The 14,053-nt window shown below is 44.2% G+C and overlaps 1 protein-coding gene across 3 annotated transcripts in view; it reads left to right on the top strand.

Annotated features, from left to right (window-relative positions):
• The window catches only part of PLXDC1 (plexin domain containing 1), a 77,273-nt gene extending 74,841 nt beyond the window's left edge, over nt 1–2,432 (top strand). For 2 of the 3 annotated variants that reach the window (XM_053361427.1, XM_053361426.1), the window contains one exon: nt 405–2,432. In XM_053361427.1, the coding sequence (XP_053217402.1) occupies nt 405–515 (111 nt within the window). In that variant the 3' untranslated portion in view covers nt 516–2,432. The remainder of the gene's footprint in view (nt 1–404) is intronic. The other variant, XM_053361428.1, reaches the window with a different exon arrangement.
• Nucleotides 2,433–14,053: the final 11,621 nt, after the last annotated feature.

Here is a 14,053-nt window from a genome sequence, read left to right as displayed (position 1 = left end):
ATAAGATCAGAGGGCAAGAGAAGGGCAAGAGGGGAAAGGCGGGGAGTTTGCCGTCCTTCCTGCTGTGGGAGGGGCGAAAATTCAGACTGACCAACTATCGTAAATGCAAGCAGGCGAGAAGCCATGCTCTGGATGTGTCTTTTTGTAAATAAAGGTACCTAAAACTGCTGGAGAATCATTACTTCTTATCGTGGCTTGATAGACTGCCAGAGGTCATTACACTCCAGATGTTTTGGACTGTATCTCCCATCATCCCTGATCACTGGCTTTGCTTGGTGGGGACTGATGGGAACTGGGGTCCAGAAACACAACTTTAGGAAGGCTGATGTAAAGTGTGTATGTGTGCAAATCGTGACAGCCAACCCTTTTCACATACTGACGCCCTTCTTTTCTTCATGCCACAGCAGAGACCGCACCAGTGGCCTGCCATGAAGTTCAGAAACCACTCGATGTACACCGAAGTGGAGCCATCTGGCCACGAGAAGGAGGGTTTCGTCGAAGCGGATCAATGCTGAAGAATGCGTCTTCTTCTTTTTTTAATTGCTCTTGCAACTTTAAATCGTCACCTCCCGTTTCCTGTTTGTTTCACGATGAGCACAACTGAAGAAATAGCAAAAAGGGGAAAGTAAACACCTAAAGAGCCCCCCATAAAAGAATTGAAATGGATACAGGAGGACCCAAAAGGCATGCAAATTTAGCGTGTGGCTCTGGGTGGTTTAGCGGGGAAAGTTACAATGGAGTTGAAGCTTTTATTGCAGAGAAGCCCACTTCATATCGGTTGTTTTCAGGTGTAGCCATCTACGGCTGATTTCAGTGCCAGGGAAAAGAAGTCTAAGTCTGCACTCTTCCTGCTTTTCTCAGACACCTGAGCCGTATGGTAAAGAAGATGCTTTTTTTGCCTCTGTGTGTTATGGAGGGTGTTACGCATAATTTTTTTAAGCCCCCAAACAGTGGGAAAGCAAATACATTAAACTGTCCAAAGAAAGGTTAGGAATAGGGGGAAATCTAGGCTTCTGGTGGGAGAGATTGAAGTTTGCCTTCTGAATAAACCCTAGAGAGATGCTTACGGATTATAGTTAACATGGAACAAGTTGGTCTGACTCAAATATCTCAGTGTCATTGCAGCACTTGCTGGATGCAGCGCCTGACATTTGTGGCTTGTGGGGAGCTTAATCTGGGCCTGAAATGTCACCTTCATATTTATCGGTAATGGCGGTATAAATTTGGGCCACTAGAAGGAAAGCATTAATTAAGGAGGCCTTGCAATTGGCAGTAGTCACACCAGCTGGAGGATAAAATACGTATCAAACTTGGCCTCAGACCCTGAAAACAATAATATGGTTTGTCTTATTTGTGCTGTGAATTACCAACTCCACCTCACAATTGGCTATATGACTTGGCTTTCCTTTTCTGGGTGTTTTTTAAGAATGAGTTCTAGTCATTGGTTTCATTAGTACTTTATGAATGAGAAGGAGAAAGGTCTACCTTATCTCAATGAAGGGAACGGAGGGAATTAAAGCAGATTCTCTCTGCCCAGTCTGTCTGATCCTACTAACAATCAGATTTTAGTTAGGAAGCAAGACCTGGTCTTTTTCAAGGGAGCCTTGTGGCACATATAGAGATTATTTTTTCATGGAAACGGTGACGTTCCTGTTCTGTCCACTTTATCTTGTATGATGGTTACCCCATATGTTTTCCCAGTGGATTAGGGTGATAAAATGTACTTGTAAAATTCTGGTGCACATTCCTGAAAGTGCTGCTACAGGACAATTCCCCCCCCCAACTAATCTGGATACAACACTACATGATGCGAGGCATGGTTGTCAGTCCTAGATTATCCCACTAGCTCCAGTTACCTCCCAGGAAAAAAATCCACATTTAAAGTCAGACCGTAACAAATATTTTGATGTTGAAGTTATTGCGAGCATATCTGTATGACCACAAGAGAAATATGTGCCTGAGCAAAATTTGCACATATCCTAAGGGCTAGCTCACCTGTTACGGGAATGCAGGGTGACCGCGGTGACCCACACTTCTTATCCCATTTCTTCAGGTAATATTTTGAGGACAAGCGATGTGACTCCGTCACATTCTGTGTTTGCTGGTCTTCTGGCATATATCGACTGCCCTGTGCAGGGAGGCGGGAAAGTACTGGCGGCATGTTGACACCCGCTGCATGATACGCCTGCTTTAAAATTACCGGGAAACTCAGGGAAGAAATGTGTGTCGGTAAACTGCCGTGCAGAAGGGAAAAAGGAGTTGGGCTCTGAGAGTTCAAAGCAGACTTCTCCAACCTTCCAGGTGTGCTGGGTCAGACCTCGCATCAATCCCAGGCAGCACAGCGTCCCAAACATCTGGAGGGCGAAAGCTGGTTTAGAACAAAAAATGTTGTACTTTGCCATTTCTGCATATGGACTGGGGTAAAATAAAAACAGGCACAAAGAGCACTACAGCAGCCGGGCTGCCTTGGTTGGAGAAAGAGAGAAAAAGCACCGAGAGGAATTATTAATATTAATTATTATTATTATTATTATTATTATTATTATTATTATTATTATTGGACATGTCTCCTAAACGTATGCATCTATGGGTGTTGTAGCTTCATTCCGTATCCAGGCTGAGCCTATCTGTCCCAGGGGTTTCCTCAGGAGCTAATTATCTAATGTATAGTACGTAACTGATTTTGTATAATTCTATAACCGTGTAGAGATATAGATGCAGGCAGAGTATAAATGGGGCTATTACCAGGGTTGTGGCGTTTTCTCCCTGACCTGACTTCTTATTTTTATTTTAAGAAAAGTAAAAACGCATGCATAAGATGCAACACAGTCCAGCAGTGCATCCCGGTGGAACTTTTTAAGCACAGTATGTACGGTATATGCTAGCCTATTTATCACAACCACTAGTGTGCTGTATGGAGAGTGGGTTGGCGGCGAAGTAGAGATCCCTAAAAGAAAGAAACAAACAGGATCTTATCTTTGTTCACCAAGCACTCCTATGCAAAAGGTGGACCACAGTCATAAAGGCTTCTTCTGGACGTGGACAGTTTTTAGTAGCAGACAACCACTGCTGTTCTGTTTCGAGCTGTAAGTGGAATGGCATTGTGCTTTCAGAGCCAGGACTTCTCAAACTCTGTAGTCAAGAGAGCAGCCCCCTTTCCCTATTCTCAGCCTCAGATATGTGAGTGTGTGCATATTCACCAGGACCATTGCAGCCACGGTACAGATTGCCAGCTTAAAACTACAGCTGGGTCTTTCTTTTCCTTAATTCGGATCAAAGCTGGTTTGGAGCGAAACAGATCAAAACGTAGTATTTCATAAGAAATGGCAGGATTGATACAGGATAGGATATGGATTGCGGATAATGTCTTGTGTACGCCACTTCCCAAACAATGGAAGCAGAGTAAATGAGAGTGTGTACACAGTCTGTGGGTGAGGGAAGGATTAAATAAACCCTTCTCCTTTCACAACATTCCTGATCATGATTCCCTCCCCTGCTGCAATTTAGGGCAAGAAGAAAAAAAAGTGATAAGGGTTGATTTCCAGAATGTAGAAACAGACCATAGAGAAGAAAATGGCTGAAGCAATCTATACAGACCATAGTTGGCCAGAATAGCGGTGTACACCTGGGGAAATTGTGCAACTGTTCCACTGAATTTTAAAAAGTTGGGTTTTCTGAGCTCTGAGTGGGGATAGGAAGCTGAACATGAGAGATGGTTGTTTAGTTGGTTCATAGTGTCGTTACAGATGCCCTGTAAAAGGCAGTGAAGAAAGTGTAGCTTTTCCGCAGATATAATGCCCAGTGTAGAAGTAGCCAAAGAGTAGGGGGAAAGGATTTAATAAAGAGAAGCACAACTTGAGATGTAGTTCTTCCACTCTCCAATATAGACATGCTTTCATAGGAGTTTTAACAAGGCTTTTTTGGGGCATTTCAGCACTGCATTAGAACTATAAAAACAGACACTGTGTGTCCTGGGCTGACATTTCAGGTCTCAATGCTGGCCTGAGAATCTCTGCTGTCTCCATGTACCTGTTGGAAGTTCATGGCTGCGTAAAGAATCTACATGTGGAATTACAGATTTTAGATGTGTTGACCACATCTAATTCTGTAAAATAAAACAAAAACCATGCAAGAGCTTCCTGTAAGTCAAATGACCCATTCAGTTCATGCCCACAGCAAATAAGATATGAGCACCAAATTCATTATCTCTCATAACAATGCAAAGCTTACTTTACTTTCTTACATACTTGAATTTACAACATAATTCAATGTTGAGGAGCGTGGGGTGGAAAAGCTTGTGGCAAGATGTTTGGTACGGATTGTCTGCATGGAATGCAGTGTTGATACTAATATATAATATAAAATATTAATTGTACTTTTGGGGATTGCTTTGGTTTTCAGAATAAAAAAAGAGCAAAGATCACGACTGATGTGTGTTAAATTGAAGAATTTTCATTGGTGGTTTTTAAAAGCAAAACAATACATGTATCCATTGCACACCTGCTCACCACGGTCTGCTTTGGAGAGTGATTTCTATGTTAATTCCTTGTCTCACCCATCACCTGCCTGCTGCGATGCTCAAATTATAGGGGAACAGAAGGGACCCAGCCTCTCAAACTTTTTGTTTGTTGTTGTTGACAGCCCCCTTAGCTACCATTTTTGGAAGGCTATAAAGGGGATGCTGTAATTAAGCTAAAATGTAGATTTCAGCGGGTGGTGCTGTGGGTTAAACCACAGAGCCTAGGACTTGCCAATCAGAAGGTCGGTGGTTCAAATCCCTGTGTCGGGGTGAGCTCCCATTGCTCGGTCCCTGCTCCTGCCAACCTAGCAGTTCGAAAGCACATCAAAGTACAAGTAGATAAATAGGTACCGCTCCAGCGGGAAGGTAAACGGTTTTCCGTGCGCTGCTCTGGTTCACCAGAAGCGGCTTAGTCATGCTGGCCACATGACCCGGAAGCTGTACGCCGGCTCCCTCAGCTAATAAAGCGAGATGAGTGCCGCAACCCCAGAGTCGGTCACGACTGGACCTAATGGTCAAGGGTCCCTTTACCTTTTACATTCTCTCACACACACCACCTTCTGTGGCAACTGTTAGTGCAACCCTGGCCATACAGTCTACACCTTGAGGACACACATGTGGCTTCCTCTCCCCCCCAAAAAATAAAAACCCCATTGCTCTGTCCAGGGATTCCCACACTTTTCTTCTTCTTTGGCGAGTAAGATTGTCTTCCATAAACACGGTTTTAACAGTGAGTCTGTAAGTGACCATGGAGGCCAATTCTGGATCCACACATCCTTCCATAGTGGGGACTTAGGTTTCCAGATGGGACTTGATCAACGTGAGGGTTTGTCAAGCGTGCCTTCCTCTTAGCACATTTCTCCCTTTTGTCCTGAGTTTGAGTGTCTTCAAAGTCCACACCACCTTTGGTAAAGGCTGTTCTCCAATTGGAGCCGTTGCAGGCCAGTGTTTCCCAGTTGTCGGTATTTATACTACATTTTTAAATTGCCTTGAATGAGTCTTTAAACCTCTTTCGTTGACCACCAGCATCGCGCTTTCCATTTTTAAGTTCGGAATAGAGTAGTTGCTTTGGAAGACGATCATCAGGCATCCGCACAACATGACTAGTCCAACGAAGTTGATGTTGAAGAATCATTGCTTCAGCACTGGTGATATTTGCTTCTTCCAGTACACTGGCATTAGTTCGCCTGTCTTCCCAAGTAATGTGTAATTTTTTTCAGAGACATCGTTGATGGAATCTTTCAAGGAGTTGGACATGGCACATTTATAAATGGTCCACGTTTCACACTTGTAGTTGTGCATGTGTGCATCAAATCAAGCATTCTCTCATATCTCATTCACTCCATTAAAAGAAAGAGTGGGGAAAGGCTGGGACAATAGACCAATTTCACAATTTTTTAAAGCTGTGTGTTTTATCTGTTTTGGTTTTGCCTTTTGTAACCCCTGATTGTTTCATAGGTCATATCAAAACTTCACTCTTGTGGTTTATCACCACAACAGCTACTCACTTTGGGTAAAGCAAACAATCTAATTTGTCAGCACCTAAATGATATCGTAAGGGACACGGGTGGCGCTGTGGGTAAAACCTCAGCACCTAGGACTTGCCGATCGTATGGTCGGCGGTTCGAATCCCCGCGGCGGGGTGAGCTCCCGTCGTTCGGTCCCAGCTCCTGCCCACCTAGCAGTTCGAAAGCACCCTTAAAGTGCAAGTAGATAAATAGGTACCGCTTTATAGCGGGAAGGTAAACGGCGTTTCCGTGTGCTGTGCTGGTGCTGGCTCGCCAGAGCAGCTTCGTCATGCTGGCCACGTGACCCGGAAGTGTCTTCGGACAGCGCTGGCCCCCGGCCTCTTAAGCAAGATGGGCGCGCAACCCCAGAGTCGGACACGACTGGCCCGTACTGGCAGGGGTACCTTTACCTTTACCTAAATGATATCGAACATCAGAACAACTTGGCCACAATATGGAAAGTTTGCCCATGGTATGACTATTTTCCACCTTCCCATTTTGACTCTCTGGCACCCTATCTGCATAACCTAGCAATTCTAAAATATAGATGCGCTTTTACTCTCGAAAGATTGAATGTATTGCCCTTGGCTTTACTTGAGGCATGATTCCAACAGATTCCACACACAAAATGCTTGTGTCCCTGTGGAGATGGCAGTACCAAATCGGTGGCGCATGCCCTTCTGGCTTGCACTCTTTATAAAGACTTGAGGAATGAGATTATCACCCCTCTTTTATTATCCATTCCGGGTCGCCCAACCACTGCCACAGTGTCCTTTCTCTTGGCAGATCAAGATGAGCAGGTGACAGCAAAGTCAGCAAGGGTTTTTGTTTGTTTGTTTGTTTTTGAATATTTATAACAAATAATGAAATGATACAAATCTCATTCATCATGTTATTTACAATTATTCTCCCTTCCCTCTTCTGGACTTCCCTCAACTCTCCCTCCGCTGAGTTATTTATTTTATTTATCGTATTCTGCTTTTCCTACACACAAAAATCCCTTATCATTTCTCTGAAATATCTGTTACTCAAATGAAATTGTGAAAGTTTATTCAGATCCTGCCAGTGAATCAGAATAAGATCCACTATTTGACTATTGATTCAAAACCCTAAAATGTATTTTATATCTGAAATATACTCAGAGTCGAGAGTGGATTTCATGCTCTTTATTCAGCTCATAGTGGTGAGGAGGAATGGAAGTTTCCCCAAAGTATCTGCTTTATATACATTATGTACACAATGGGCTGCACGTGATTGGCTAATTCCGGAATTCTCCTGTAGGCCAATCAGGTTGTGGATTCACTTCCATCTGGAGCTGGATTGGGTGGCTCCTGCAGACCAATCATACTGCTGCATTGTTCTAGGACCAATCAGACTGTTGCATTTTGGATCCTATTGTTCTAGGACCAATCAGACTGCTGCATTTTGGATCCTATTCAACTCAGTACATAACAATATCATTGACTTTTTATTTCTATTCTTTGTATATCATATTGTTGTTTTATTGCTATGGCTGATGGCTGACGCAAATAAAAATTCATTCATTCAGGTCACATTGGTAAACGGCGAGGAATGTTTTTCTTTGCTTTGTGACTGATGGGGAGCAGAATGAGACGCAGCAGCAAAAGACTGTGTCTTTAAACACAGGTCACCTGTGTGCACAACTGGTAAAGGGGGGTGGAGGTAGGGACAATTTCAACTGTAAAAGCAGCATGCAAAACAGGGGGTTGCTGAACTCATCTGCTACCCACCACGTTCCATACATCCAGTCTTCTTTCTCCCTCGGTTATTTTCCTCCTGAGTTTATTTCCATTCTTGCAGCCCAGCTAGGAGAAAACTGGCTTCATGGGGGAACGGCTGGAGGCCTGCAAGGGCGGGGGGTTGAGGGAGAACTCCATGTTGTCCTCAAAACAGGAACTCAAAGTCGTAAGTCTCAAGAGACAGTGACTATTGTTCTTTAAAAGATAGGTGCCGTAATGTGCTATCATACTCATTTTTCTTCCCTTTTCTTCACATCTGGTTACTCGTGCACATGGACACAGATATACAAAAACTCATCCCTGGGTTGTTTAGATAAGGGGAAGTGACAATAAATGGGGAAACTCTTATCTCCCAAAACTAAACTGATATTATTTTCAGGCCAGCTCCTGGATTTCATCCTCTTGGACAGGGTTGTATGCCAATATGCCTCTGATTCCTGCCTAGCTGTGCAGAGCGTTTGTTACTCTGTTGGTTTTATAGATTTGTGTAGTGATAAGGAAACCCTGCAGTAAGCGTGCTCACCATTGCTAACACTGTCCATATTTTAATCTTCTGTTCAAAGGACTCTGACTTAAAGAGGCTTTGGCAAAGGAAGCAGTGCACAAAGAACTGGAAAACAGGCCACAATCCTACTGTATATTGCAAAGATAAAGTAAATGATGATGATGATGATGATGATGATGATGATGTATTATTTTTATGCCACCCATCTAATTGGGTTGCCTCAGCCACTCTGGGCAACTTCCAACAAATTAAAATACAGTGAGACATCAAACATAAAAAAACTTCCCTATACAGGGCTGTCTTCAGATGTTTTCTAAAAGTCAGATAGTTGTTTATCTCTTTGATATCTGATGGGAGGGTGTTCCACAGGGAGGGTGCCACTACCAAGAAGGCCCTCTGCCTGGTTTCCTGTAACTTCTTGCAGTGAGGGAACAGCCAGAAGGCCCTCAGAGCTGGATCTCAGTGCCTGGGCTGAACGATAGGGGTGCTGGCGCTATTTCAGGTATGCATTCAAACGGCAATTAGGCGCTCAGGATTTCCAAAGAGTTCCAGACAGATACCTGTTTTCATGGACATCAATATAGGGCATATCCTCACTTACCTTGAGTCTTTCCAGGCATGGCCCACAATTTAAAACTCTGTATCCGAAAGCCACCGCCTGCCCCCCCCCCCCGGAGCTCTCCCCATGAAAACCTGCTCTTTAAAGCTCAAGGGTGCCAACGTTAAACTCAAATTGACATTTGCGCCAGTTCAGCTTTAAAGAGTACGTTTTGTGATAAAAGCTCGGGGCAAACACACATACAGACATGGAGCGTTGAAGCATCAACATCTGCCTGGGAAAAATGGCAAAAGTTAAGTGTGGATAAGCCCATACTTGTTGCAAGAAGGCTTAAAAAAAAAAAACATTGCAGGAATATTATTAAAGATACAAGCCAAGAAGTACAATCAAAGGAACCAAAAAGCAATGGAGCAATTTTTAAACATGTAATTAATTAATTAATTAATTAATTAATTAATTATGCTGCTCTTCCAAAGGCACATCAAAAAGAACTCCATCAGGACTGGGATTGTTGTCCTGAGCCGTCTAAGGCTTTATAGGTCAAAACCAGCACTGGGCAGGATTGGGTCTAGTGTAAGATTGCCATATTTCAAAAAGTAACCAGGACACCCCAAAAGTTGTTGAGCGTTTTTTAGGAAACCCCCAAAGTTGTTGAGCTTTTTTAAGACAACCCACAAAGTTGTTGAGCCAACAACGCCCAAAACCGTGATTTTTTGATTGACTTGCCTAAGATCCAGGACAAAGCGCCACCTTTTGGAAATTCCCCCCGGATGTCAATTCCGTCTTTGAAATCCCAGTAATGGTAGACAAATGGCAGCCCTAGTCTAGCGGTTGAGCCAGACTAGGCTATCCCTTGGCCACTAGCCGAAGCTGATGGAAGATACTCCATGCCACCAAGGCCGCCTGAGCCTCAAGCAACAGAAATACTCCAAAGCTGTGTACCTGCTCCTTCAGAGCACGCAAGGTCCTATACCTATGGTCTAGGGAACCACCCACTAAGAACTTCATTCTTATCTGGATTGAACTTCGTTGGCTCTCATCCAGTCCATTACCGAGGCAAGGCAATGATCCAGCACAACCACTGCCACACCTGCAGATGCTAAAGGAAAGATCCAAAGTCTAAGAACTGCATTCGAAAACCTGAAAGATGCACGTAATTGAAGGCTGTGCAATCCTAGCATATTTCTAGTTGGGAGTAAGTCCCACTGAATTCAGTAAACATGCATAGGATAGTGGTGGGACAAAGTCCCCGCAACTCCCCAAATTGTACATTGACAGGCTTTCTACCTACCTACATATGCTTTATCCCCAATTCATGGTTTGAAGGTCCATGCTGCAGCAAATTTGCTGAAGTTAAGCAGGTCACGATCTGGCCAGTAACCAGATGGAGACCACCTGGGATTTTGGGAAGTCCGCTCACCTCTCTAGGTGCGGCAGCGTTGCTGGACGGAAGAGGCTTCACTGGGGCCCCAATGGTGGAATTCAAACACAGTGCCCTTCCTGATAGGCAGAGGGGGCATATGCCCCTGCCGCCTATCAGGAGCTGGATCTTAGCCTGCACCCTGCATTGGCGAATGGGGATGCAGGCTGGGATGTGGGCGAAGCCAATGGAGCCCATGGTGGGCTTCCCTCAGATCCGCCCCCTGCCCATTTAAGCAGCCCACACCTGGGGCACCGCCTGTTTGTTCCTGCGCCGGGTCCCCCCCCCATCCTACCCACTCACAGTTTATGCTGATAGTCAATGACTTTGCTGTGACTATGGTGGTCGCCATTCTTTACGGGGCTGGGTAGGAAGTTGCCCACCGGGCTAATTGGCACTGACCTGGTGCTTTTGCGTACCTCATAGCAATTCGTCACAACTGGTTGAGCATTGGGACAATCCCTTGTTTTGGATGGAGGGGAGGTTGTAGCCTCCGCCTGCCCCTCCAAACGCTGGGGTATCCCGTTAAATGGATCCAGTGGGAGTGGCCATATTCGTGTGCCCAGGGGGCCAGGGCCAAAGGCACTCCCCTGTGGGGGTCACCCTATTGGAGCCCCCCACCTGGATTGATCATGCGTCACTTCTGGCGGGCGGGCCAGAAGTCTTCAGATTGCCCCATGCCCAAGAGCCAAACCTCTTTCATCTGTATTCAATAAAGTTGTAGCCTGTTTTCACCCCAAACCCAGTCTAAGTGGTCTCTTATTTATATGGGTTGGGGTATGGGAAGTGCAATGCCTGGTCCTGCAATGCTGTGAACAGAACCTTAAATTCATTCCATGATGGAAGAAAGTAAGGATCTAAAAATAATAAATAAAAGTAAGGAAAACGAATGCATGTCACCATGTAGGAAGTGTGGTGTGTGTTTATTGCATGCAATGGCTTCACAATTAGTGAGCTTGCAGTGAAATAAACAATCCCACAGAGGGTTGGCTAGCTGGACCTTTCCCATTACTGCTAGCCAGAAATAAGGCATGTGTGTGCTAATAGTCTCCTATGCTCCTTTGCCAATTTCAGGCATCTGTGTTATGTTTCTCAAAACAACCAGAAATCGGCGTTGGGAAGGAAAAATTCAGGGGCCGGCTCAGTTGCCCCAGAATCACCCAACTTCTCATGTAAGAGGGGACCAGATAGAGAATATAATCAAAAGTCAAAAACACTGTAAACATGGACCAACACCCCCTCAAAAAAACTAGCCACAGAATCTTCGGTGCAGACCAAAGTCCCTAACTCCTTGTAACAGCATTGCAGGAATGGTCTTATCACTTGAGAGGCACAACATGAGTTAGAAAGCAGGAACTCCCAATACATCAGTAAAAGTTGGCATTTATTTAATACATGATCTAATGTAAGAACCCAAGTCACATTCTTCCAATTTTCATAACTGAAAGATGGAAACATCTGCGGAACTTGTTTACAGAATTAAATAATATGGTAAAATTCCACTTCCTTTTTTGAAGTAGTGGCTGCAAGTAGTGAGCCAATGAGATATAACAAACTGTCACTTGGCAACTGCAACAGAGGTTTTCCCTGCCGTAGTTCTTCTAGGTCAGTTTATGTATACTGTACCCTATTTCTCCTGGAAGATCAGAGGAGTAATTTGCCTGGATTGTTTGCAAAAACGGTAACAAAATATATAAACATATTTTTTCAAAAGGCAATTTGTGACACCAATATAGTAAGTCAAGTATTTTGGAGAGTATAGTATATGGTGCATCCATTTTCCCCCCAGAAGACCAGCTGGGAAATTTTAGGCAGGGGTTGTTTGCTGAACATAAAGTGAAAGGGGATCTCCAGTCTTGCATACGTAAATACTTTCATCTGCAAAAGTTAGGCTACTTGACTTCTCCTCTGCTGGATCTAACATAATTCTGAGTTAGAAGAGACCTCTAGTGGTATTTTTTTAAGACAACCACTTTAAACTGTAATGCAAATTGTTGGGTAGATGAAGTATTATGAACATTCTCCAAATCTATGCCACGGGGGGGGGGGGGGGCGAGTTCTAAATCTCATGACTTCTCTACAAGGCATCACAGGAAGTGAAGTTCTTTAAAGAGTGATCCACTGGCCAGTCAGTTGCCTCTCTCTCTCTGCCAACCTCTCCAATCCCTCCCATTTCCCCTCTCCTTACCACCCGCATGAAATTAGACCAAGGACTGCATGATATCAATCTGAGGGCCACAGGTTTTCCATCCCAGTCACAGAACATCCTAGCCAACTGTATCAAGGAGTGCCTTCTCTCCTACAAAAAATAAACATTTGGACAGCACTTAAGGCCAGACTTTGGGTGACTACTGGTGTTTATCCTGTGTGGAAAGGGTTGGTACCATGTACTGTTTCAGATTATTTTTTGTCTTTGCAGGAACGCTTAGTATTCAGTATTTGTATTGTTGCATTGGTGCTGTTAGTGTCTTATGCACTTTTTTCCTATCGGGGTGCCAAATTAAATAAAATATTGCAGGGGGGGGTAAGCCCGACCTCACATAACTGGTCACATGAGGCACACTGTTTGAATGACAATGCTCAACAACTTGGGGGCCTTCCAGCCCACCTGAAAATTAATTAGGGTAGGGCCAAAGGGACCTAACCTCATAGGAATTGGTTCCTATATGATTCCTAGAAAGTCACTTGAGGGTGCCTCCAGATGAGTGAAGTTATACACGTATATGAATCCTGCAAAATAAAGTGTGTACAAGCTATTTACACAGACTCTTTTGGACTGCTGGCAAACAGCCCCAAAAGGCAAATGGTGTGGCAACAGTCGGTGCAATCCCAATACACACACACACAGAGAGAGAGAGAGAGAGAGAGAGAGAGAGAGAGAGAGAGAGTGTACAACCCATAGGAACTAACTCCTAGGGGCTGAGGTCCCTTCACCCCTGCAAAAAAAAAAAAAGCTATTTGAGGTGACCAGCAGCCCCTCCCCCCAGTTAAATGGGCAATGCCATTCAAATACAGTGGTACCTCGGGTTAAGTACTTAATTCGTGCCGGAGGTACATTCTTAACCTGAAACTGTTCTTAACCTGAAGCACCACTTTAGCTAATAGGGCCTCCCGCTGCTGCCGCACCGCGGGAGCACGATTTCTGTTCTCATCCTGAAGCAAAGTTCTTAACCCGAGGTACTATTTCTGGGTTAGCGGAGTCTGCAGCCTGAAGCGTATGTAACCTGAGGTACCACTGTAGTGTGCATGCACCACGACATGTGATTATGTGGTGTGGGGCTCACCAGCCCCGATATTTTATTCAAGTTGTCACCCGTGCACAGCCAGCCAGCAATAGAAATGCAGAGGACTTTTTGCTGCTGCTGCTGTTGGAAGAGACTCTTTTACACTAACAGGTAGCATGAGGGACTTTCAACATCCTGCCCTGCTCCCTTGCCCCTCATACTCATATATATATATATATATATATATATATATATATATATATATATGCGCATATATTGTGTGTGCACACACACATTGTGCATATATATATGTATATGTATATGTTTAGGGGTACTCTCATTTTGACTGAAGAAAACCACCATTTTATAGTTCAAATTGGGAAAAAGAAATACAGTAAATGGACAAAAGTACAAAGACTCACAAAATGTTTGGGGGTATGCATACCCCTGTGAACCCCCAGAAAAAAGCACTATATATGCAATGTGTGTGTGTGTGTGTGTGTGTGTATACCCATGCATGCATGCAATATATGCAATATATGCAATATAGTATATGCA

Source organism: Podarcis raffonei, chromosome 13 (genome assembly GCF_027172205.1).
Source record: "Podarcis raffonei isolate rPodRaf1 chromosome 13, rPodRaf1.pri, whole genome shotgun sequence".
In the NCBI taxonomy this organism is placed as follows: Eukaryota; Metazoa; Chordata; class Lepidosauria; order Squamata; family Lacertidae; genus Podarcis; species Podarcis raffonei.
This window is presented reverse-complemented; position numbering and strand designations above follow the sequence as displayed.